Raw genomic sequence first — 23,170 nt, 5'->3', positions numbered from 1 at the left:
CATACTAATGCCGTTTATAAAAATATTTATAAAGTTAGTGGTTAAAATAAAAAACTCAAATAAAGCCCTTCAGTCAAGTTGGAACAAACATTTGTATCATACTCTTAAAAGTAAATCGAACCTTTTCATGAACGGGTTAAACGTTTTCACTAATGACTTATTTTTATTAAACCAATCAAACAAAATACATATTCATTATACTTATTTAGTTTCCTTAATGAGTCTGAATTAATTTTCTAGAATTTCGAAAATCGTAAACTTTATTATTTTTACCCGTTGAAAAGCAACCTTTATACATAATGGTCCGAATCCCTTATTTAAATATTATTTATAAAAATATAATCAATGCCCCTAAATGGACCACTTATATAAAATAATAAGAAATAATGTTTTTTATGGGATTCAAACTATAATCGAAATTTTCAAAATAAAAAGATTTAAAAAGAGTGAATAAAATAAATCAAATTTTTAACTAAAAATCACTTAAAAGATAAATGTTTTTTCTCCAAATTAGCGAAAAAATGAAATTTATATATCCGCAAACAAGCTCTAAAATTTAAAAGAAGCTTGAGACCCCCCCCCCATCCTAAACGTCATTGTTAAGCTTAGGAAAGGTATAAGTATTGCAAGGACGGATCATATTGATTATGAGTGATATTTTAATTGATTGTATGTATGGCATTGTTAATCATATTTATGAGATTACATCAATTTTCGGCAGATGCAGGTACATATGAATAATATCTTTATAGTTACAAAATAGATTCTTGTATGTAATTTATAAAAAAAAATATTTTATTTTATAAATTGTATTAAAGTTTTGCAATTATTTTTTTATATATCGATTTATTTAATATATAATAACTTTATTTAATAATTTTAATGTAGAGACTTAATGTCTCATTTAGGTGAGTCTTTCAAAAGTTAATTTAATTTCATAAATATGAATAACAATTGGCTTGGCACGTATTAAATAATTAAATAAAAATAAAGAGTTTATTAAAAAAGGTTCTTAGAACATATAATTCCTAAAAATATTTTATAATATTGCCATATGCCAGCAATTAAACGTAAAAATATATATAATTTATTAAAATTTTGTTATAAAAATTTTATAAAAAATAATCAAATATTTTTGGAAGCTTTATAAATTGCACATACAGAATAATTGTGACTGTAAATGTTTTAAATTAAATAGCACCGATTAGCGTTTGCTTTGGTTATATTATATTATGTGAGATCCAAATATATTAGGTGTTCTATGGATTGGGAAACAAAATAACGAATTCAAGTTAAATATAGGTGAAAAGAAGCGTTTAATTTTCTTCTTAAAACTTCCATCCTTCTTTAATCGATTGAAATTTTCAATTTTGCTATAACTAAAATATTTTTTTTAAAGAAAAGTAATCATCATATTTATATTAAATTGATTTATAAAAAATAAAAATTAATTATAGTTAAGATGGACTAAAAAAGTGTTCTGGATCTGAATATTTCCCAAAAATAAAAAGTTATGATTTTTAGTTTTGATGTGGTTCAGAGAGGTTTCCAACAAGTTCTGGCTTTTAATGAACAACTTTCTTTTTTTAAAAAATGCAACAAACTGTTAATTATTTAAATAGGTATAAAATATATTTCGATCGTTTTATTATTTTAAAGTCAATATAACTTGATAAGTATTTGGGTTATAAAAATTTCATTTTCATTAATATTTAAATAAATATTTGCTTTTTGGGTAATATAAAAGAATATCGATTAAATATAATAATTATTAATGGAAAGATAGTATTAAATATAGTATGTCATAACTTTTCTGAAACCAATATTTTAAATAATATACAAGAAAAGATCTAGATTCTGGCTTTAAACCCTAATTCTAATATTTAAAGATAATTAAATTGAACAACGAGTTTCTATGCCTTTTTTAAACTTAAAACATCCATTCATTTAAAGTTGCAGTTAAAATAATTGTAATAGCTTTGTAATTTATACAGTGATATATATGTATATCCTCAAATTTCATGTATATAATAATGTGATATTTAAATATCATACTTAGTTGATAAAAGGGCATTCGAAAAATCAATTTTGAAGGAATGCCGGCCCTTCTTTGAATCATATTTGCCTTTTGTTATGATGGGATAATTGGCGCGAGAAACGAAATCTACAAAAGTGACGTAAGTGTTGTCAAAAACTTGAGAAGAAATTTTGGTGAAAAAATTAAACCTAAAAATTAAAAATAATTTATTATAAAATTTAATTATAGAACAGATATAATATTTAGTATACATTGAAAGTTTACGTAAGTTGTGTGAGAGGAGTTTAGTTTATGGCGGCGAAGCATGGGCAATGAAAGTGTCCCACGAGGCTAAAAATTAGCAAGGAACTGCGAGCGAAGATGGGAATAGAAGTGAATGTAGCAATAAAAAGAAATAGACTAAGATAGTTTAAGCATGTGGAACGTATGACAAAAGATGACTGGGTAAAGAGATGATCCTTGATGGAAGTAGGAGGATCAAGATTTCGAGGAAGACTTAAGATGACATGGATAAAGGTGATAGCGACGGATATGCGCAAAATGAATCTTACGAATATTGATGATAGAACCGTCAAAAATGGAAAAGAAAAATCAGATGGGAACTGGCAAATCTGGAAATCGCTATAAACGGAGAAGTTCTATATTGATCGGAAAGTATTCAAAAAAGATTGTCTTTTAATATGGGCATATTTTACATAAAGATTTATTAAAGAAGGAACAATTTCGGTTATATGCGTTGGATTATAATTTGAATATTAGTGCTTTTAGTAAACTATTATTGTTATTAGAACTCATCAAGTGTGTGGAACTGTTTGAATTAGATACCAACAGGTTCACATCGTGTGCTTACCACTGTACGAATCTAGAAAAATAATTCCCAGGAAAAAAAATTCCCTGGAAGATTACTCCCCGGAAAATAATACTCCGAAACAAAATTCCCTTGGAAAATAATTCTCCGGAAAAAAATACCCAAATAAAATATTTAAAATATTTGAGAAAATCAAAAAAATTCCTAAAAAATTTTTCCAAATAAAATTGTTAAACAAAACTATGAATAATAACTGGGATTAATATTAAACCTACCAAAATTTTAAATTATTATAAATTTTCGAATATATGCTTTGAAACTTCATCCGATGCAATAATTTTTGGAAGACTCAACAAGTGTTATAAATTGATCTAGTATTATCGATAAGTGGTTGTACTGTATTTTGAATTTGAATTTTTATATAATCATATGTTTATTTCTAAACTAATGATGAAATCGAAACTACTATATATTCTCAATTCATTCTATATTATTGATGTGGTATTTCTATGGATTCAAATATTCTTTACTCATTCTATATTATTGATGTGGTTATTCTATGGATTCAAATATAGATAAGATTACTAAATTTATATTTTCTTTTATAATACTCACTACTAAATCTCACTATTACAAAATCGGAAAGGGTAAGTTCCACTCATTTTTGTTAAATTACAATGGGTGCAAGGTTTGTTGGTATTCTTGAGAAAAAATTGGTATAATTTTATGAAGGGAGGGCCTTCATAAAATTCATGTTCGCTCATTGAGCAGGTCTATGACAAACGTGTTAGATAAGATAAGATTAATTAACCCTAACCAATATAATGTATAATGTCATGGCATTATCCCGAACCCAGGTTTGATGAAAATTAAACAAAACAATATTTATAAAATAAACGAATTGAATACAGTCTCTGTGATATTAAGCAAAATATTATTATAAGTTAAGTATTAATGATGGCCAGCCCAGATTTTTTTTATTTTGGCCCTATAAATTCATACCTTTTTTGAGTCGGAACTGCAATACTTTAATTAAATCAAAATGTATTTTAAATTCAAATTCACTAGAAGAGTTGAGGTTTTAAATAATAAAACGAAAGTTAAATAAATCTGGTCACCTATTTTAATCAACATTTAGATATTTATTGAAAATCAAATTTTTATCATATAAAGATCATTTCCATGAAGTTTTTAGAAATATATTAAAAATTTTAATCAGTTGGATATAATAGGCTTTTCAAAATTGCCTTCAAAAATAATTGACCAATTTTTCAATTGGTGTAATTTTGTTATACAATATATGAAGTCTTTTTCTGATGATTTTTAGAATTTTAAATATATTCTGTTCTATGTCACAAATTTGATATTTGTCATGTTGGCAAAAATAATAGCATGACTTTTACTAACTCTTAGCGCAATTTTTTGTTTTTAATGCTAATGATGAGCTATTAAATGATAATTATATATATAAATTATGCGATGAAATAAGAAATTTGCAATTCAATCTCGTCTCCTCTATTTGTTAAAAATTATTCTACTGAAGTATTTAATGCCTACTATAAGAATTTAACGCCCCCTCCCGCTTCATGATAAATATAAAGGGATATTGAAATCGAAATGAAAAGTAAATTATGGAAATAACCTTACTCTTTCTAGGAAAAAATTTGTTTTCACTTTTTTTTCAATTTTAAATTGTAAAACCTCTTCCATAATTTTCATCTATTTCTATAAAAATCTATCAAGTCGTCTTTCAAAATGTCACAAATCTATACTTTTTATGCTATTTACTAAATTATAAAGTATCAAAGCTGTCGTATTTGTAAATACGTGAATGTTTTATATTTTTTTTTAACGCGAAATGCCAATCAACCAATTAAAATAAGGTTGATTGGATAGAAAGATTAGATGTAATACATATATGTAAAATTATTATTATTATTATTTTTATGAAATTAATTTTTTTTTATATTAAAAAGGACGAATTTATTTGATTTTGATTTAATTTAATCATTAATAAAGAGATCATTGGTGAGTTATATTTTTGTCTGCTTTGTGATTTTTGTAGTTTCGGGAATTTGTTTGAGTTGTTTCTGTTTTCCTCTTAGTTTGTGTTTAGGATTTTTTTTAGTGTGTAAGTTTAGATTTCGCATAAAGTTTTAAGTTTTTTTAAAAGCTACCAACCGATTTATCAATTCTCCTATTTTAAGATTGCCCTATATCGCGTAGAATTAAAACAAATTATTCAGAGAATTTTTCCAGGGGATTTATTTTCCCCTATATTTAATTTTAAAAAAGGGGTGTTTATTTCCGGGGAATAAATGACTATGGGAATATTTTTACAAGGTTCCTAGGATTTTTTTTCCGCAGAATTATCTTCCAGGGGATATTTTTTCCTGGGAAATTATTTTTGGGGATTTTCTTTCTGGGGAACTACTTTTCCCTTACCCCACTATACCATTCTCCTACATGACCAAACTTGAATTTATTTGTTATAAGAAATGAATTTTATAAATTATAATTAATGTTTTATTAATGATTAGTAATCACCCCTTTAGTGTAACTATAGTCGAGCCAGTCTAATATGAGAACCTTTGAGACCAATTTTTGGCTTATCGAGACTTTATTTTATTTTTTTTTAATTTTAGTAACTGTTTAGCAAAAAGTGAGATTATGTTCAATTATTTTCAAATAATTCTTTTATTTTTATAATTATATCACGAGTAAAATTGCGTATTTGTTCCGGCAATGTGTTATTTTTTTCAACTTTAAATCATTATTTGTGAGCGTTATTAAAAATTTAAGATTTTATCGGAAAAGTATCCCAGCATATTTAGAGTACCTATACTATGAATTTTAAACATTATCGTTAACCTTTAAGTAACTTAAAATTTATATAAAAAATATTAGAAAATAAATTATCTAAGCTAAAGTTGCAAAATTGTCTGAAATTCATAGGGTAGGTCATGGGGAGATACATGCTATGAAACAAATTTTTAATGGAGGAGCAAAAATAAATCTACAAAACGTGATTTACAATATATGGCCAAAGTTTTATATAATATAACAATAATAATAAGTCATCATGCTAATTAAAACTTAACTGTTTCACTTCAAATTGACGTTAATTTTAAACGTTGGAACACGATTTTCAAGGAGGGAAAAGTTATGGGCCGATAAATATAAATTTAACACTAAATGATGATAATATTAACAAGCATATATTAATTAGGGCTGTGCCAATATTAAATATCGGATCGGGCCGATACCTGTAAAAAAACCGATCCGATCTTTTTACTTTTCAATTTTTTGTTATGTATATTTATTTCACATTATTATAATATTTTTTTTTAATTATATAAATAAAAAAATTAAATTAAATGCATAATTTGATTTTTTGCATAAAAATAATATTGATTTCTTAATTACATTTGGTTCAAAGGGGGTGGTGAAAAATCATTTTAAATATCGGATCGGGTTTATTGGATCGGGCCGATATCTGTAAAAACCGAACCGATCTTTTTACTATTTTATTTTGTTATTTTCATGCAAGTTTTGACAAAGTTGGATACTTTTTAGCATTAATTATCCAATAGTCGTGGATCCATAGGGGATAAAATATCAATGTCTATTAGAGTTATCTAAATAAACACAGTTATAAAATTATCATTTTTAAAATAGTGGGTTTCATATAACCCAACAAATGCGTCATTCAACCCAACCAAGCAATACTAGATAAAATATGTTAATATACCGTCAAGTTATTATGATTTAAATATTCCTTGATATGTGGCAGTATTTTATTCATTTAAATTGAAAATCAAAGAGAAACAAAATAATTGAACTCGATAGTAATGTAGATGAACTGCCACATATCAAGGATATTTAAATCATAATAACTAGATGGTATATAACATATTTCATCTAGTATTGCTTGGTTGAGTTGAAGATGACGCATTTGTTGGGTTGTATGTAACCCACTATTTTAAAAATTATAATTTTATAACTGTGTTTATTTAGATAACTCTAATAGCATTGATAATGATATTTTATCCCCCGTAGCCACTTGACTCTTGGATAATTAATGCTGAAAAGTATCCAACTTTGTCAAAACTTGCATGTAAATTTTTAGCGCCTCCTGCAAAAAGTGTCCCATCTGAGTCTATCCTCAGTACAGCAGAGAATATAGATAGTCCACATCGTAGAAGCTTATTGCCAGAAAATCTAGAGGCTCTCATATTTATAATTTTATATATTAAATATTACAATTTTATAATTCATACCAACACATATATTATTCAAAATAAACAAGTATACATTATTAAATATATATTTTTTTATCTATTATAATATAATTTGTTTTTAAATTATAGTCTTAATTGTAGAAATAAAAATATTAAAATTAAATTAAATGCATAATCCGATTTTTTGCATAGAAAATATGGATTTTTTAATTACATTTGGTTCAAAGAGGGGTGGTAAAAAATCAATATAAATATTGGATCGGTGAAAAACATATGGATCAGCACCCTAGATAAAACTAAGATAGGCACAAATATGATGATTTAGTAATATGATAACGATTCAATCTTGATAATTAAACGATCACAAGTAGTTGCCGATCAAAATAAGAAGTGGCTTTGGATTTTAAAGGGTGAAATGTTTCAGTAGTCAAATTTATTTAATTCTTACTTTACTTATTTTATATTATAATAACATTCAAATTTAACTTAATATTTTCCTTATACAAACTTATACTTTTTATATAGAAGTATCACAATGTAAATATTTTTGATTTAATAAATTCATTTGTATAATTCTAGCTTGTCATCTTGTTTTCCCATCATTTATAAAATTTTTAAATTATAATTAATTAATCAGTTTCAAATATCAATATTTTGTATTTTAAGTTTAAATTTTATAAAATTCTCCAATTTTTATTGTTAAAATAGATATAAAACAAATAATTTTAATATAAAATTAACAATGATGATACATATTTATACTTAAATATTAATATAATATCGATTATTACTTAGTTTTAATGAGAGATTGATAGCTTTTTCCAAATACATTAATTTCTAAAGAGGCATCGCTTTGAACATTTAACATGCCCATGATAGTTATATATACTGGAAACCCATTTGCTAACGAGAAAGCACCCTTCAAATCTTGTATCATGACATTCATCTTAGTAATTCAACATTTAATAACTTTTTAAATAAATTTATAAAGAAAGAATTTATGAAATTGTTGAGATAGTTAATTTGAATACTTAGTGTGTGGTGTGGAAATTTTTTAAATCTTATTAAGTTATTTGAATATTTAAATTATATTATACATAAATTCACGACGAATATTTTAAATATTAATGTAAAATATATAAATATCGAGAATTATTAATGTAAATTTTTATATTATTTTTTACTTTGCAAATTAACTGGTTTTTTTTATCATAAATAAATTTATGATTACTATGTTTTTGTATTAAATATTAAATAAAATTATCTATATAATAAAATTAGTTTAATATTCACTTCTTAACTCACAACAAATTATATAAAAAATATTATGAGCACTCACTCTCACAATAGGGTATCTCAAAATGTAGTGTCATGTAGAAAAGTCAATATTTATAAAAACAAGCCTCGATATCGATAGCTTTGAATATTCCCCTTTTCCACAAAGATAATTATATATTATGTAACGATTGATAATGGTAAATATATAAATTAAGGTTAAAAAAACGTTAAAAAGAGTGCTAGGTTTATTGTTCCCTCCGGAAAATGCTAACCCCATAATATCCGAATCAGAAGAAATAATATGCAAGTGTCGAGGCAAAAAAAATTGACCGTTCATGAGTTGTAAGGATACACGAGGTTGCAATTTACTCGGGTTTGAAGGAGCCGAAAAAAAAGATGTCGTTCTTTCGATGGCAGAACCTAAGCTTTGGCTATTTATTTCTAGCTAAAATAAGACGCGTAAATAAATGAATGACATCATAAATATGGCAAGTATATTTACCGAGAGTTCAATTCATAATAAATAATATAATTCAATTATTAAGATATAAAATCAGCTAAGAGTATAAATTTATTTAAAATATTTTATATGACTTTCCACTTATTAATAAAACTTGCATTCGTAATATTTTTTTGCATTTAAGCCCCCCCCCCATCCATAAATCAGGCCGGTTCCAGGCCTAAAGCTCTCTGGTAATACATCTAAAAAAGATAAAAACAATATAAAAAATTTGAATAAAAATAGATTATTGATTGAACTACTTATGCTATTTGCATAGCATTACAAATCTTTTATTTTAATTAGGTGATAGTAATTTTTTTAAAAAAACCTAAAAATAAAAACAGTTTTGTATAACTCAAAAAAAATCATACTCAAAAAAATATTTAGAAATTAAAAAAACAAAATAGCAAAGGAACAATAATTTATGAAAAATAAATATTAAATTTACATTGAATATATCTTGATTGGCTATGGTAAAACCTAGATCTAGTTTGGAAGGTATTCCATTTGCATCAAACAAAAAATCGGTTTTGTAATAAGAATAAGATACTTTTTTATAAAATATATAATATATTATGATAAAAATCGTCGTAACGTATCAAATAAAAATATATATAATTTAAATAATTAAAAATTGATGATACTTATATTATTTTGAAAATGGTCGGAATAAGCGCCGGAGGATAAGGCCATGAGAAAATAAGGGAATAAACTCCGTAGCATTCTTTTGCCCTCTTTTCTAAAATTTAAATATAAAATTTGATTACTAAAGCAGAATCAGGTCCTAATTTCAGGAAACTATCCCAAATTTTAGATAATTATCCCTTAATAAATGTTACTGTGTAAAATATCTTCCTGTTCTAAAAATAAAAAATTTATTATTGGATCAGAAATATATTTATAAATGAAGTCTATTTGCAAATGGTTTTAAAAGAAACATTTATTTAAGAATTTTTCAAAGTTGTTAATAAATGTCAACTGTACACCTAAAATCTTATTTACACCTCTAAGATCAATATCGATCCAATTAAACTAGTTAATAAATGACAAATGCCTGTCAGTTTATAATCTTAATTTCTGGTACAAGAGTCCAAAACAAAGGCACCACTTAAGTTTTGTTTATTATTATGGGGGTTTATAAATTTAAAAAAAGAGACTAAATTGGCTTTTTTTTGTTTAAAATAAACTTATAAGTGCTCAAAAAAGAAAAATTAGGGGAGTACTGTACCCCCTTGTCCCCTCCCTGGTATTCTTACGTCTGTCGAAAGCGATTAGAATATAAGTCTATTCCAGAATTGTTTAACTCAATTTCAATTTATTCAAGTTTTAAAATATTCCCCAGAAGATTACATTCTAATAATAAATCATTCTTTACGTCTCTTCACTGTAGGTCCTAGGAGTATAAGTGCCGAATTTAGGGGATTGGTCAAACGAATCTGTTTCTATATGTTTCTTAAAACGTTGATGTAGGTGCAAAAAGGTAACGAAATTCTTGTCTTCGAGAAACACTTTATATACCATATGTTGAATTGCGTGTTTTGTAAAAAGGTAGGAATTATCACAACGCAATAAAATGGTAAAAATTTCGCCCATAACCAATGCACTATTTTTATCACGGAAAAAGCCTCGGTTTAATATTGAAAGGGTCTTATGTGGTTAAAAAATTTAAAAGGAGCTAAAATATATAAACATTATATTTCAATTAAACATAATAAGTTTTTAAATGTTCAAAAAGAAATTTATTCACATTTCTAAAGAATAAAATGTTCTCTTCCTTCAATCAAAAAATAAACTAACCTCCAATTCGTCATTCCCGTCTCCCTCCGGCATAAAAAAACCGAATGTCTTTAACACTTTTTTAGGGCCCTTCATCTTAAAGAGCGAGCAAGGAAAAGTGGCCAATCCCTTCAACAAATAATAAGTTTCCATATCGTTGTTATTGCCCGCGAATAATCGCTCAAAAGCTCGAGTTAATAATATGGCGCTTTGGATGGTTTTAACATTGGACGTAGATGATATTAAATACGAGAACGTGTCAATATCAAGGGGCTTTAAATGTCCACCGGAACTAGTTCGCGATAAAAGGTCGGACCAAGAATATTCGAGGAAGCGATAAAAGGAATTAAGAAGATTCTCCTTCACTATCTTTTGTCAGAATACATGTTTACATTAAGCATAACTTAATTTTTAATTCATGTTTTAGTTAATTATACTAACATTCAATATTAATTGAACAATAAATCCTTGATCATCTGTTTAAAAAAATTTGAGAAGAATACTCTTTTGAAACATTATAAATTAAACGTAATTCAAATCAAATATTAAGTTTATTATATATGCAAAAGTAATGAAAAACGTTAGTTAAAAATACCTAAAAAATATTTAAGTTTATGCCTGGTATCATTTTGTCTGAATTTCCCTTAGATTATTAACATTGTGTGTATTTAGTAGTTATAAAATAAATAACAAAGATTATAAGATATATTTGATTTTAGTTTACTCTAAATATATTGATTTTATATGCTCACAGTCCCAATGCCCCTATTAAATAATAAATAAAATTTTAAATAATTAATGTAACACTAAAAAGCAATAAAATATATTTGATATTAATTTACTCTAACTATAATAATTTTATATACTCACTGTCCCAATGCCTTTATTAAATAATAAAGAATAAATAAAATATTACATAATAAATTGTTGAAATAATTTGATTTACTTGATTTTTGAGGCAATAAAAATTGAAATTGCATTTTTGCCATAGAACGATGCTTATAATAACCATTAGGTCCTCTTTCTTACGTTTAGTTTCAGGATCAAGACTTGCCTTTAACGTGTAAACAAGTGTCTTAAAAAATAACGTTTTAATAATATACAACAATCAGGGGGAATATTGCGAGAGTGGCTACGGGAAGGGAAGCTAGGTCTTCCTCCACCAAACTAATTTTTTAATTCATAGCCACATTTCCAAATTTTAAGGAAGGGCTGAGGCCCATCGTAAGAAATATAATTAATATTGATACTAGTATAAGTTCTAATTTATTATAAATATTTTTATACAAGTTTTTGTGCTCTATTTAAAGACATCTATAAATAAGGGCTACGCGGTTAGGAGCAGGGGTCTAATATATCATATTTTTTGATAATATATATAAAAAACTGTAGCCACCCACCTCCCCCCCCCCTCCAACCAGCCAAATTTTTAAGCAATACACCTAGAATTAATTAACCAAGTACGTTTTTTTATTATAGTGACGTTTTAAAAAAACTTTAATAGCTACTAATTTACTTATCTAAAAAAAACCTTTTTATACTAATTAAATCTTTGATAAACTAATGCTGGTCTGAAATATTGGATTTTAACCGACACTGGATCAAGCAATGTTCTAATAGTATGTAGTATAACTCAAAAATAAAACAGTTCTTAAAAAAATTTTTATTAATAATACGATTTTTAAAATGTAAATAAGGGGTCACAAAAAAATATCCTTGCAAATTGTGAAATATCATGAGATTAAGAAATGTATTGTAAACTAATCTATTTTAGCAATGAATATTTACAAAAATTCTATATAATTTGGTAAATAATTACTATCATATTCTCCAAAAATTCATCGTCCACATATTTAGAATGACTCAGGGCTATAATGCCACGCGCAAAATAGGATTTTGAATCGGGGCCAAACATATTTTTCTTACTTTGTTGGAGACCAGAATCGTTGAATAAATTTTGAAAAACGAAAGAATTGGTTAAATTAGTCTGGGCTGTTAATAACACTTCAACTAAAAGTGGCCTAGAGTATATAAAAGGTTAATTGATGGATATTTTTAAATAAAAAAACGTAGTGTAACATTAAAATTTTGATCCCAAAAATTAAAATTTATAATTATCTTATAAAAGCAGGAGAAATAAAAAATATGGATTCAGGATCCTGTTTTTGTAATTAAATACCTTATTCGCCAAACCTATCTGGCCACTTAATGATGTATCCTTTTGGTCAACATGAAGGATTATCATTTTTGGAGATTGATATTATATATTTTTTTAAAAAATCTTCAGGTGTCCTGGTTAGTTTAATTCTATGTCTGTATAGCTTCCTCTAAACGGCCAAAAAAGAAAGAGGCTATGTAACTAGTTATTTTGGCTAAAAAATAACTGTAACTAGTTATATTTTTAAAATTGTAACTGCCAAAAGTAACTAGTTACTTTTAAAGATATATTTAAATAATTAATTTTATTTTTAATATGTTGTGATAAATTAATTTTAAATTAAATTTATTTTTTAAATTAAATTTATTAATTTAAAATTTTGTGAAAATGTCTGATTGTTATAATTTCCCGTTCAAATTGATTTTCTTTTCTTAAATTGTTACATTGCTGCTGGGCTTCATAATTTTGTAAGCAAATTCAAGTAATTTAATAAATTTTAATATTATATTTATTTCAAATGTAGCACAATATATTTTTTCCCGTCAAGTAACAAGCATTGGAACTTCATATCATACGTAATAAAAAAATTTTAAATTTAGTATAAGGAAAAACAAAGACAGATTATTTTAGAATTTAATATTAAATTATTAATCATTACTTACAAGAACCAAGTCTAACAAAAATATCGTGTTATAGGTTTAATAATCTTTATGATAATGACAACATCATTGCTGCAATTCTTCACCCTTTATTTAAAACTGACTGGCCTTGGATTAGGCAAGAAAGGAATAAAACAAAAAAGGAGGAAATTTTAAATTTAATAAATACCTTAATACCTCAAAGTGAATCCCAGACGAATGAATCATGCTCAAAACCAACATCACTTGATGTAGTTGGATTTTTTGACCTAAAGCGCCAAAATATTCTGGATAATGAACTTATAGAAAACTTTATCAAATCTAATAACAACACTTTTTCTTTATATAACGATTTTCCAAAGTTAAAATTACTCTTTATTAAATATACAACACTTTTTCTATATATAACGATTTTCCAAAGTTAAAATTACTCTTTATTAAATATAATGTTGTTCTAACATCAAGTGCTCCCGTAGAGCGCTTGTTCAGTCTAGGTAAGCTCATTTTTGGAGATAAACGAGCACGTCTCCTAGATAATAACTTTGAAATTAATTTGTTGTTAAAAGCAAATAAACATTTATTAGATTCTAATTTTTATGAAAAATAAATGTTTTTTTTTCAATGCAAATATATATTTTTATATTCGATGTAAATATTCAATTTTGCGATATTTTTTTATATAAATAAATTAAATTGTATATTATTTTAAATAACTGATTATACTTTGTTTATCCTAATTTTTTTTATATTAAATAAATGCATTCAATAATTAAATAATGAACTAATTACTTTTGAAAATAACTGTAACTAATAACTAGTTACTTTTGTAAAAATGCAACTAGTAACTGTAACTAGTTATGTTTTTGCCAATGTAACTAGTAACTGTAATTAGTTATGTTTCAAAAGTAACTTTTAACATCACTAATATTTACCTAGGTAACAACGTATCTTTGTGACTCTTTCTAAATAAAAATATTTATTTAATGTACACACTGAAATCTAACCAAAATATAATGTCTTAGTTCAAAATCTGTTTAGCCCATTCAAAAGTAAAATGAACCAGGACACGACCTTAATACTTTACATAGCAAAAATTTTGTTGATCTCAATAAATAATTTTATAAAAATAATTACATTATAAGTGGATAGCTTTTTCTAGCATATTTAAATAATGTTTCCAAAAAATCCAAATTATCATTTTTTCTAATAGCGACAACGGCAGTCATAAAATTGGTAAAATGAGATGAAATGATATTAGGAGTCGTCTGCTGTTGCGTAAAAATATTGTAAGATGTTTGCAAATCTTGCAACAACTTATGTATAAAGTTCTCGTAGACGGAGGTATTATTCTTCGAAATTTTCTGAATATAATATTATTTTTTTAAATGTGAAATCAATTGGAATTCATATTTTATAAAAACTCTTAATGCTTATGCAATACGTCCTTTTATTTTTTAATATAGTATGTGGTAATGTTTAAGATATAATACAATCAATGATTGTTTGGGACATAGCCTAAGGCTAAATATAATTCTTAAATCACAAAAACGTAATATCTAGAAATAGACGAAACTCACTTATTTAAAATATAAAAAAGAGGTTTCTATCTAATATTGATATTTTTAGGTAATAATTGGAGTTGTTAAAAGATACTTTTCAAATGTATTTTAATATCGATATAGTTATATAACTAAAAAGTATCTAGATATCGACACACTCTTTAAATACAACCTTTTAAGATAATGACAATAAAAATTTTTTATTTTTAAAACAAAAATGGCAAAACAGCGATAAAGTAAAAAAATGTATATCAATAACGATATACCTTTGTAAAAATATATTTATTCCGAAACAGCATTTATGTATAAACGTATCTAGACAATTTTTACCAACTGATAATTTTAGTTATTAGAATTTAATATTATATTCTTCGGGTTGGCAAAGTTTTGCTTAAATGTATTTTTACTTAATCAACAAAATAGTGTTTTAATTTCGTTTTTTTAAAAAATATTATTGCCATTTCACATTAGCCCTGGTCTAATTTTGGACAATCACGACGTTGCCCTAATAACTTTTTTTTTAAATAAAATGACCTGCTAAAATGTGAAATATTAAAATTAATTTTAGGCATGCTGAACTAAGAATGCTTTCACACTACTCCCTAACAGATTTTTAATTGTATTTAATAGATTCTTTAAAAAATATATGGACTTTATTCTGTGTGGTTTTATTTCTTCAAATAATGTATTAAAACTGTTAAAAATTGATAAATAGAATGGTAAGAAGTTAAGCTTAATATTATTCCCGATATACTGCATACAATAAATGTTTCAATTTAAAAAACTATATAATGGAAATGCTTTGTATAAGAAGCTTACCAAAAAATTGTTATCAACAGGTAGCTCCTGCTCAAATTTCAAGGCTTCGCCTTGAAATTCAACCATATATTCTAAAAAATAACATGAAATATTATTTAAAATATGAAAATTTATCAATATTTTATATATCTTTCAATATCAACTTTTCACAATATTGATTAAATATTAAATAACATAATAACCATAGAAGGCTGCCTCCTAAAACATCATAAATTTAATTCTAAAACCTTCTAAAGTTTATCGGAAAATAAGAGATAAGCCTTTTTAATAAAAAAATTAAAAAATGTGGCCAAAACATATTTTTAAAATTTTATTATTTGACTTTTTTTTAAAAAATTTTAAAACTTTTGAGACAAGTTTTGTACGCAGCCTAAAATAAAATTATATAATTTTCTATAATCAACATACTAGGGTTTATCTTTAACAAGGCTTCATTTAAACTGTCAGCATAGATGACATTTTCTTTTAATCTTTGACTTCTAACAAATTTTAAGCTTTGCCTAAAATAGTTTTAATATAAAATTCATTTAAACTCTTAAACTTAACTGATGTCGAATATTTAAATTTATAAAGAGATTAAAGCCCTGTATAGAAAGAAAGTAAAAATGAGAGAGGTAAATAAAATACTAAAAATTATTAATTAAAAAAAGGTTTTTAAGGAACTCGCTTTAAGTTACTTTCTACCGAGCCTAAAGTTTTTTAGGACTCTTAATTAGAATCCGAAACTATATATTGGGCTAGTAAACAGATTATTTACCTGATATATTATTTTTGGTCTACTTTCTTTCACATTCAAAACATTTTACTTAGCTAAAAAACGTGATATAAAATTATTATGAAATTAGAGAATTTTGACCATTTATATTTAATTGATATAGACATTTAAAAAATGCTTATGTATTCTAGAGTTATTATCGCCCTTTTAATTTACTATATAATTTAATATAAACGTTTTGATATGCCATAATCTTTAAATTTTTATGTAATTAGCTGTCGATCTGAATCTAATCGCGAAACCTAAATAAACCGTTATAATTTTTGGAACCATATTCGAATCATAATAAAAAAATTTTAAAGCAAAGAAAAACCAGTTTTTAAAAATTATATATCTGTTTATTACATTCATTACTTCTTACCACCAGTCACTATTTTTAAAATAATTATTAATCCGAAAATCAATAAAACATTTTACTGATTCCAAAGCTCTAAAATAAACGAATTTCATTTAAATCAAGTATCCTATTTTTTTAAAAAAAATTAGACCTTATGTCATATCCTATTTTTTAAAAATTTTGGTCCAAGTCCACCCAACCTTTATTTTCAAATTATTTATATGCCCAATAATTGCTAGATGTAATAATATATAAACCTTGTTGAGCAATTAAAAACTTTGATATTTGATAAGTGGGAAGAGATGAGAGTAGTAGATAAACTTGTGACCTTTCGAAAATATGATTTATCAAAATTTAGAACGTATAAGGATCTAGATATTGTTTTCATGTTGTAACTTTTAATCTAAAATACGATAAATATAATTAAAAACATTTTAAAGCCTTTTTTAAAAAAAATTAAGATTACTTAATCTTATCTCACATTTTTTTTATATAAGAACAAACTTAAATAACATTCATTTTTTGATATAAAATTAACAAAAATATAAGTGAATAAAGTGTTTAGACTAAATTAAGCATTCTTATACATTCATTCTCATTCAATTTTAAAAAATAAAAATGGCTTGGTCAAGGATCGCCCGGAGAATGATAACAAGTTTAAGATTACACCATGTAAAACTTTAAAAAATTTAAAATCACAAAAAAGGCTAAAAATTAATAGAAAATAAATGAGCCCCTTAAATTTAGATTTATCGTCATATGGCTACATATGTCCATATTAAAAAGTGTTACCCGATCCTGCTAAATGGAAAAGAGGATATACTTTTTAAATATTAATAAAGCATGAAAATGAATTGAAATTTTTTCGATTTTGAAGTAGTCATTTTTTTAATGTATTTATATTATATAAATCGCGATAAACCAGGGGCGTCACTAGCCCTTACAATCTCAGGAGGTTAAAAAAAATTAATAAATTATTTTCAAAATTGCCTTTTTTTTATAGCTAACATTAGCTAAAATTATTTTTAAGCTAATATTATCCAAAATTACTTTTTTTAGCTAACATTATCTAAAATTACCTCCTTTTTTTTAGCTATCATTATCTAAAATGATTTTTTAAAGCTAATATCCAAAATTATCTTTTTAGCGAATATTAACTAAATTTACCTATTTATTTAGCTAACAAAATTACCTTTTTTTTAGTGATATAAAAAAATTTCAAATTTTTCAGGGAACTCGAGCTCCTGCCACACCCCCCCCCCCTAGTGACGCTACTGCGATAAACATTTATAATCAAATTATATTATTATTTAATTAGGAAATTAAGTCACTCGACCCAACATATTTGGAGGATTTATATTATAAAAATCGAGCTCGAGTGAAGATCAATTTGATTGCCCTGAATGAATATGGCTACGTTTGTCTCAATTCTGTTAATTAAGAACACTATTTATAATGGTTATTGTTATTTTTAAAAAATATCTGAATCTTGTTAAAGTGAGAGTTTTCTTTCTTTCTTTCTATCTATCTAGCTAACTTTCTAATAATATTTAATTGATTGAACGCATTTTTATTCTGCAATATTCTATAGATTGTATTTAAGAGCATTTTAAATTTCCCTCTATTGGAAATATTCCAATTCTTATAGATGTTCTGATCCAAGATATCAAATAATTAATGTAATGTGCATATACTATCCACCTCATTGATATCCTGCCTAAAGGTCAGCAATGGATGAGTTTTTTAAACCACCCATCTATTCTACAGGTTGGGTAAAAGATTTAAAACAATGGGCGGGTGAATTCAAATATTTTTTGGGAATGGGCAAGAAAAGTCTTAGCATACTTCTGACTGCAGTAACTTAAGGCACATGGCATCTGCATCGAATTGTTCCTGGCCTGAAATATAAAAAAAAAATTTGTCAGGCCTGGCTTGATTCTGAACGAATTGCTTATTTGTCCTGAAAAGCCCACCCAAAAAATATTTGTCCATAGAAAAATTTAATACAATTTTAATTGTAAAAAAAATATTCTACAAATAAATAATACGCCTTTCTTGTAAGAATTATAAAATATATTTTCAATTTTACAAAATTGAATATCATAGTTAAAAATTTAAGCCTACTTGGCAAATATTCAAAATTTATTCATATAATTTGATTTTTTCATATTAATCAAAATTTATAGTATATATTCAACATTATTCATAAATATTAGAAATTATTTGTATTTAAAATTATTTGTAGGTTACATATTCCTTACAGAAATTTTATTTTTTTAAACTTTATTTCTACATCTATAAATCATTTTTTGAATTCTAATTTTTCCAGAGTTTGAAAAAAAAATCTTTTGGATATTTTAAAGAAAAAAGATTTTTGATAAATTTTACCTAAAATTCCAGATATTTAAATCTTTTACAATTAAACCTTTTGTAATATCCATGGACAATAAATCTTTCAAGGTAAATTACAAATTTTAAAAAAAATATTCAAAGATTCATTTAAAATTTTTTTAGATTTTTTCATTTTTGAAAATATTTTTAAAGAATTGAATTTTCAAATCAAATGTTTTCATTATTCATATAAATTCAAATAAGTAATTATTCGTAAGTAAACAGGCATGATTTGCAGATGTCGATATTAAATAACTGTGGTTATAATAGTCAGTCTATTTGTAATAAATTGTATTAAATATTATTATTATATATTTTATAAAAAAAGAATGGAAATTTCGAATTAAAAAAATTAATAATATGATGTGATTATTTTGAAATTAAATAAATGATATATATATTAAAAAAGCTAATAAGTAGTTGTAGTTGTTTTTATTATATATTTTAAATAGAAATGGGTAAGATTTTTCAATCAGTAAACCGTAGCAAATTATTCAATTTGTTTAAATAAATCAAATATGAATCATTTATTATCTGTGTATTTGAATGGCTTGCTAGAGATACAGTTTACTGAAAAAAAGAACAAAAAACTAGTAGCCAAAGGCATTTAAAAATGAATTTCTATTAGTTAGTTAATTAAATTAGCTATGATTATTAGTAATAATTGTTTTTATAACTACATCTAATTACTAGTTATTTCTATAAGCTACAGCATAGCTAAAAGTGTTTAGACTTAGCCATTGCTTATCTATCAAATTTACAAGAAAGTATATTTTAGTCTAACATGTGAAATATTGCTTACAGAACTCCTATCTGTAGTATATTTAGAAAAGGCTGGGTGGTGGCATATTTTGGTTTTATAGAGAGTATGTTTGACCTCATTTTCATTATACAAAACTTGACAATCATGATGGGTGTCCCGCTATAATTAATAAATAGTATATTATCATATTAAATTAGTTAAATTTAATATAATTATTTTTACTTCTGTCATATTATGTCCTGTCAACTGAAAAAGGCTAGCTATAGATTTTTTAATTTGGACAGATAAACTTGAATCTAAATTTGACACTATTACAGGAGATATTTGATTATCATATGTATGAAAATACAATGGCTCTTGAAATGAATCAAGAGAAAATACATTTAGCATAAATTTATCTTCAATATTTTTGGGGAATTCAACATTTGAAATCTAGCAGCACATTAAAATAGATAGAAATAAAAATCAAATGAACTAACTTTTAATTCATATAATTTACTCAATGATGTTTGATAATGTGACTTATCAATATTTTCCCAATGTAGGGCAATTTTAACTGTTGCTTTTAGTTTTGAACTAAATTTATTATTTTTATATGACTGTTTGCCACATTTTGTAATAGATGTTTCATATATATAATTTAGTTCATCACCTAATTTGATTTCCATATAGATAGCTAAAACAAATAAAACAAAAAAGATGCATATAAAATATAAATTATTTATCGTACTTTCAAATATCTGCAAAATTGAAAAGATATATAAAATTGCAAACCACATGTTAATTGTGTGAGATCTAAAATAAATTTTGATCATAAGACATAAGACCTACAAATAAATATTACCAATGATATAATATTACCAATCAAATGAACTCTCACCAATGATATATATATATCAGGGTTTCGAACCGTTTAGTATAATGGTTCGGTTCGTTCCGGTTTTTAGTTTAAAATTTTATAAAGGTTTTGTTCCATTTCGGTTTTTTAAAAAAAAATCATATCGGTTCGGTTCGGTTTATAATTTATAACGGTTCTTTTCGGTTTGTTCCGGTTTTTATAAATTTAATTTAAAAAAAAATTAATCATTAACCATGTATATATTAATTTTAGAGAAAAATCTTTTTAGTTTATAATTTCTTATTTAATTTATCCATGATAATCTAATAGATATTTTTATTAAATTTAGGAAATATAAATTAGATAAATTAGTTTTTTTTATTTCATAAATAAATAAGATAAAAACAAACATGCGTAAATACAATAATCAATAAAATAATATGTATACTATATTATTTAGGTTTAAAAAGGGAATTCGAACGGATAACTAAAATATTTTCTAATATTTCAGGATATAATTTAGTTCTCTGCGCAGAGAGTATAAACTTAAGGCTTGAAAATGCTCTTTCTACGGAGACCTGCGTAGCTGGAACTGCTAGCACAGTTATAGCTAACTTATAAAGTACTGGCATACTATTCTTTACATTTTCCCAATAATTCAAAAGATTAGTATCTTTTTCTAATCTCTCTTTATTATCAAATGACCGAATTATATATTCTATTTCTATACATTTATTATAATTTTCGATGCTCTGAGAATTATTCTTATTAAGACTTTCATGTGACTTTAATAAATCTTCAAAATCATCATCTAAATTATCCTTCGAATACGAACACGTAGGCATAGTATTTAGAATTTCAATATTCTGATTATTTAGATTTTGTGTCAAGTTCCAATTTTTACGAAGATGTTTTCTGGCGATCTCTCTTTCTTCAAAAGTTAAAAATACATTATATCTAGGGTCGAGATAAATAGCAGAGCAAAAAACTTCATTTTTAAAATTTATTTCTCATGCTTTCATCGTAGAAACTAAAAGTCTGGCAAATGGAGTGTCTACTTTACTCGTTTGCATGAGACATTTGATCCACGCAGCATAAAAATCGCCCATTGTCAATTGTTCACTTTGTAAATATTTTGTCAAAACATAAGCTGGATATAAAGCTTTTAATATGTCACTAATTATTTCCCATTCATTCTCTGATAAACATTTTTGATCGCTTTGGAGCGATATTTCTTGGCAAAAGCTTTTTAACTCTAGTAATCTCTCCAACATTAAATAGATAGAGTTCCATCTTGTGCAACAATCTATTAGTGGTTTTTTCAAATTTAATTTTGAGAGAATAGCCATTGTTGTCTGATTTCTTATTTTTTTGCAGATGTTTCTTGCTTTATTTATAATGACAATTTCATTTGAATTTTTAATGCAATCATTAATTGCTAATTGAAATGTATGTGAAGCACATCTAACACCTATTAATATGGGTCTGGCATTTGATGCAAGATTAATATTTTCAATATTAAAAGGTTCATTATTTTCATTATGAATTATATCATTATTATTTAAATCATCATTATCTATATCATTATTATTTAAATCATCATTAATTAAATAATCGTTAAGGTCATCATCTTCATCATCTTCTTCATCGTGTAGTATTAATAGCTTAATTAACTTAATCATATTTGCTGCATTATCGGTGGTTATTGTGTAAATCTGCTCAATTTTTATTTCATATTCTTTTAAAACATCTAGAATAGTTTTTTTAAGATATTCTGATGTGTGTCGTTCTTTAATCACTTTCATGCATAGAGTCCTTAATTTTATTTTTCCGTTATTTATAAATTAAATATTGATCCCCAATATGGACCTATCATATCTAGTTGCTATATCTAATTTTAACGAAATAAGTTTTTGATACACTTTCTTTTTTATATTTTCCGAAAAATCTAACGCCATTTTTTTAATATTATTGCGTATATTTTCCGAATTGATAGTTAAATTTCCACCCAATCCTATAATTATTGGATCTATAATATTTCTAAATGCTTTGTCGTCAATTTGGCCTACCGTGAACTGTGCAGGAGCGGATTAAATTTTCTTTATTTATATTGATTTGTATTGTAGTAGTGTTGGACTTAAAAGCATCTTGGATTGTATTATACTGGTTTGCAGTTTTCGTTATTTGAATTTTTTTAATAGTCGAATTTTCTTTCTTTTTTCTTAATAATTTGAATTCCCTATTGTGGA

General features: G+C 25.1%; 1 protein-coding gene across 4 annotated transcripts; it reads right to left on the bottom strand.

The window, feature by feature from the left end:
• Positions 1-649: 649 nt before the first annotated feature.
• LOC135929271 (uncharacterized) lies at positions 650-20,877 on the bottom strand. Of its 4 annotated transcripts, none has more exons than XM_065465777.1 (18): positions 20,814-20,877; positions 20,563-20,759; positions 20,306-20,515; positions 20,123-20,242; positions 17,187-17,332; positions 16,226-16,317; positions 15,818-15,888; positions 14,574-14,800; positions 12,463-12,664; positions 11,590-11,718; positions 10,665-11,012; positions 10,243-10,514; positions 9,512-9,606; positions 9,316-9,353; positions 8,592-8,810; positions 7,879-8,033; positions 2,056-2,226; positions 650-1,379 (listed from the first exon to the last, which is right to left on the bottom strand). In XM_065465777.1, exons 1-18 carry the CDS (start codon positions 20,860-20,862, stop codon positions 1,226-1,228), a joined length of 2,895 nt encoding a protein of 964 aa, XP_065321849.1. In that variant the 5' UTR covers positions 20,863-20,877; the 3' UTR covers positions 650-1,225. The 4 variants fall into 4 exon arrangements, with proteins under 4 accessions (XP_065321849.1, XP_065321848.1, XP_065321850.1 ...); XM_065465776.1 differs by having other exon boundaries at positions 654-1,379; positions 9,316-9,416; XM_065465778.1 differs by lacking the exons at positions 15,818-15,888; positions 16,226-16,317; positions 17,187-17,332 and having other exon boundaries at positions 659-1,379; positions 9,316-9,416.
• Between the last annotated feature and the right edge of the window lie 2,293 nt (positions 20,878-23,170).

This window comes from Gordionus sp. m RMFG-2023, chromosome 5 (genome assembly GCF_954871325.1).
Source record: "Gordionus sp. m RMFG-2023 chromosome 5, tfGorSpeb1-WG-v2, whole genome shotgun sequence".
Classification (NCBI taxonomy): Eukaryota; Metazoa; Nematomorpha; class Gordioida; order Chordodea; family Parachordodidae; genus Gordionus; species Gordionus sp. m RMFG-2023.
The sequence above is the reverse complement of the archived record's forward strand: the minus strand, read 5'-3'. Positions and strand labels throughout refer to the sequence as shown.

Excerpts from the sequence above, each read along its gene's own strand:
- LOC135929271 (XM_065465776.1), bottom strand. The coding sequence starts at position 20,862 with ATGTGGTTTGCAATTTTATATATCTTTTCAATTTTGCAGATATTTGAA. Across the intron at positions 20,516-20,562 it reads GTAAATTATATGAATTAAAA|ATTTCAAATGTTGAATTCCC; the intron begins GTTAGTTCATTT and ends ATGTGCTGCTAG. Across the intron at positions 10,515-10,664 it reads ACGGGAATGACGAATTGGAG|ACCCTTTCAATATTAAACCG; the intron begins GTTAGTTTATTT and ends TAACCACATAAG.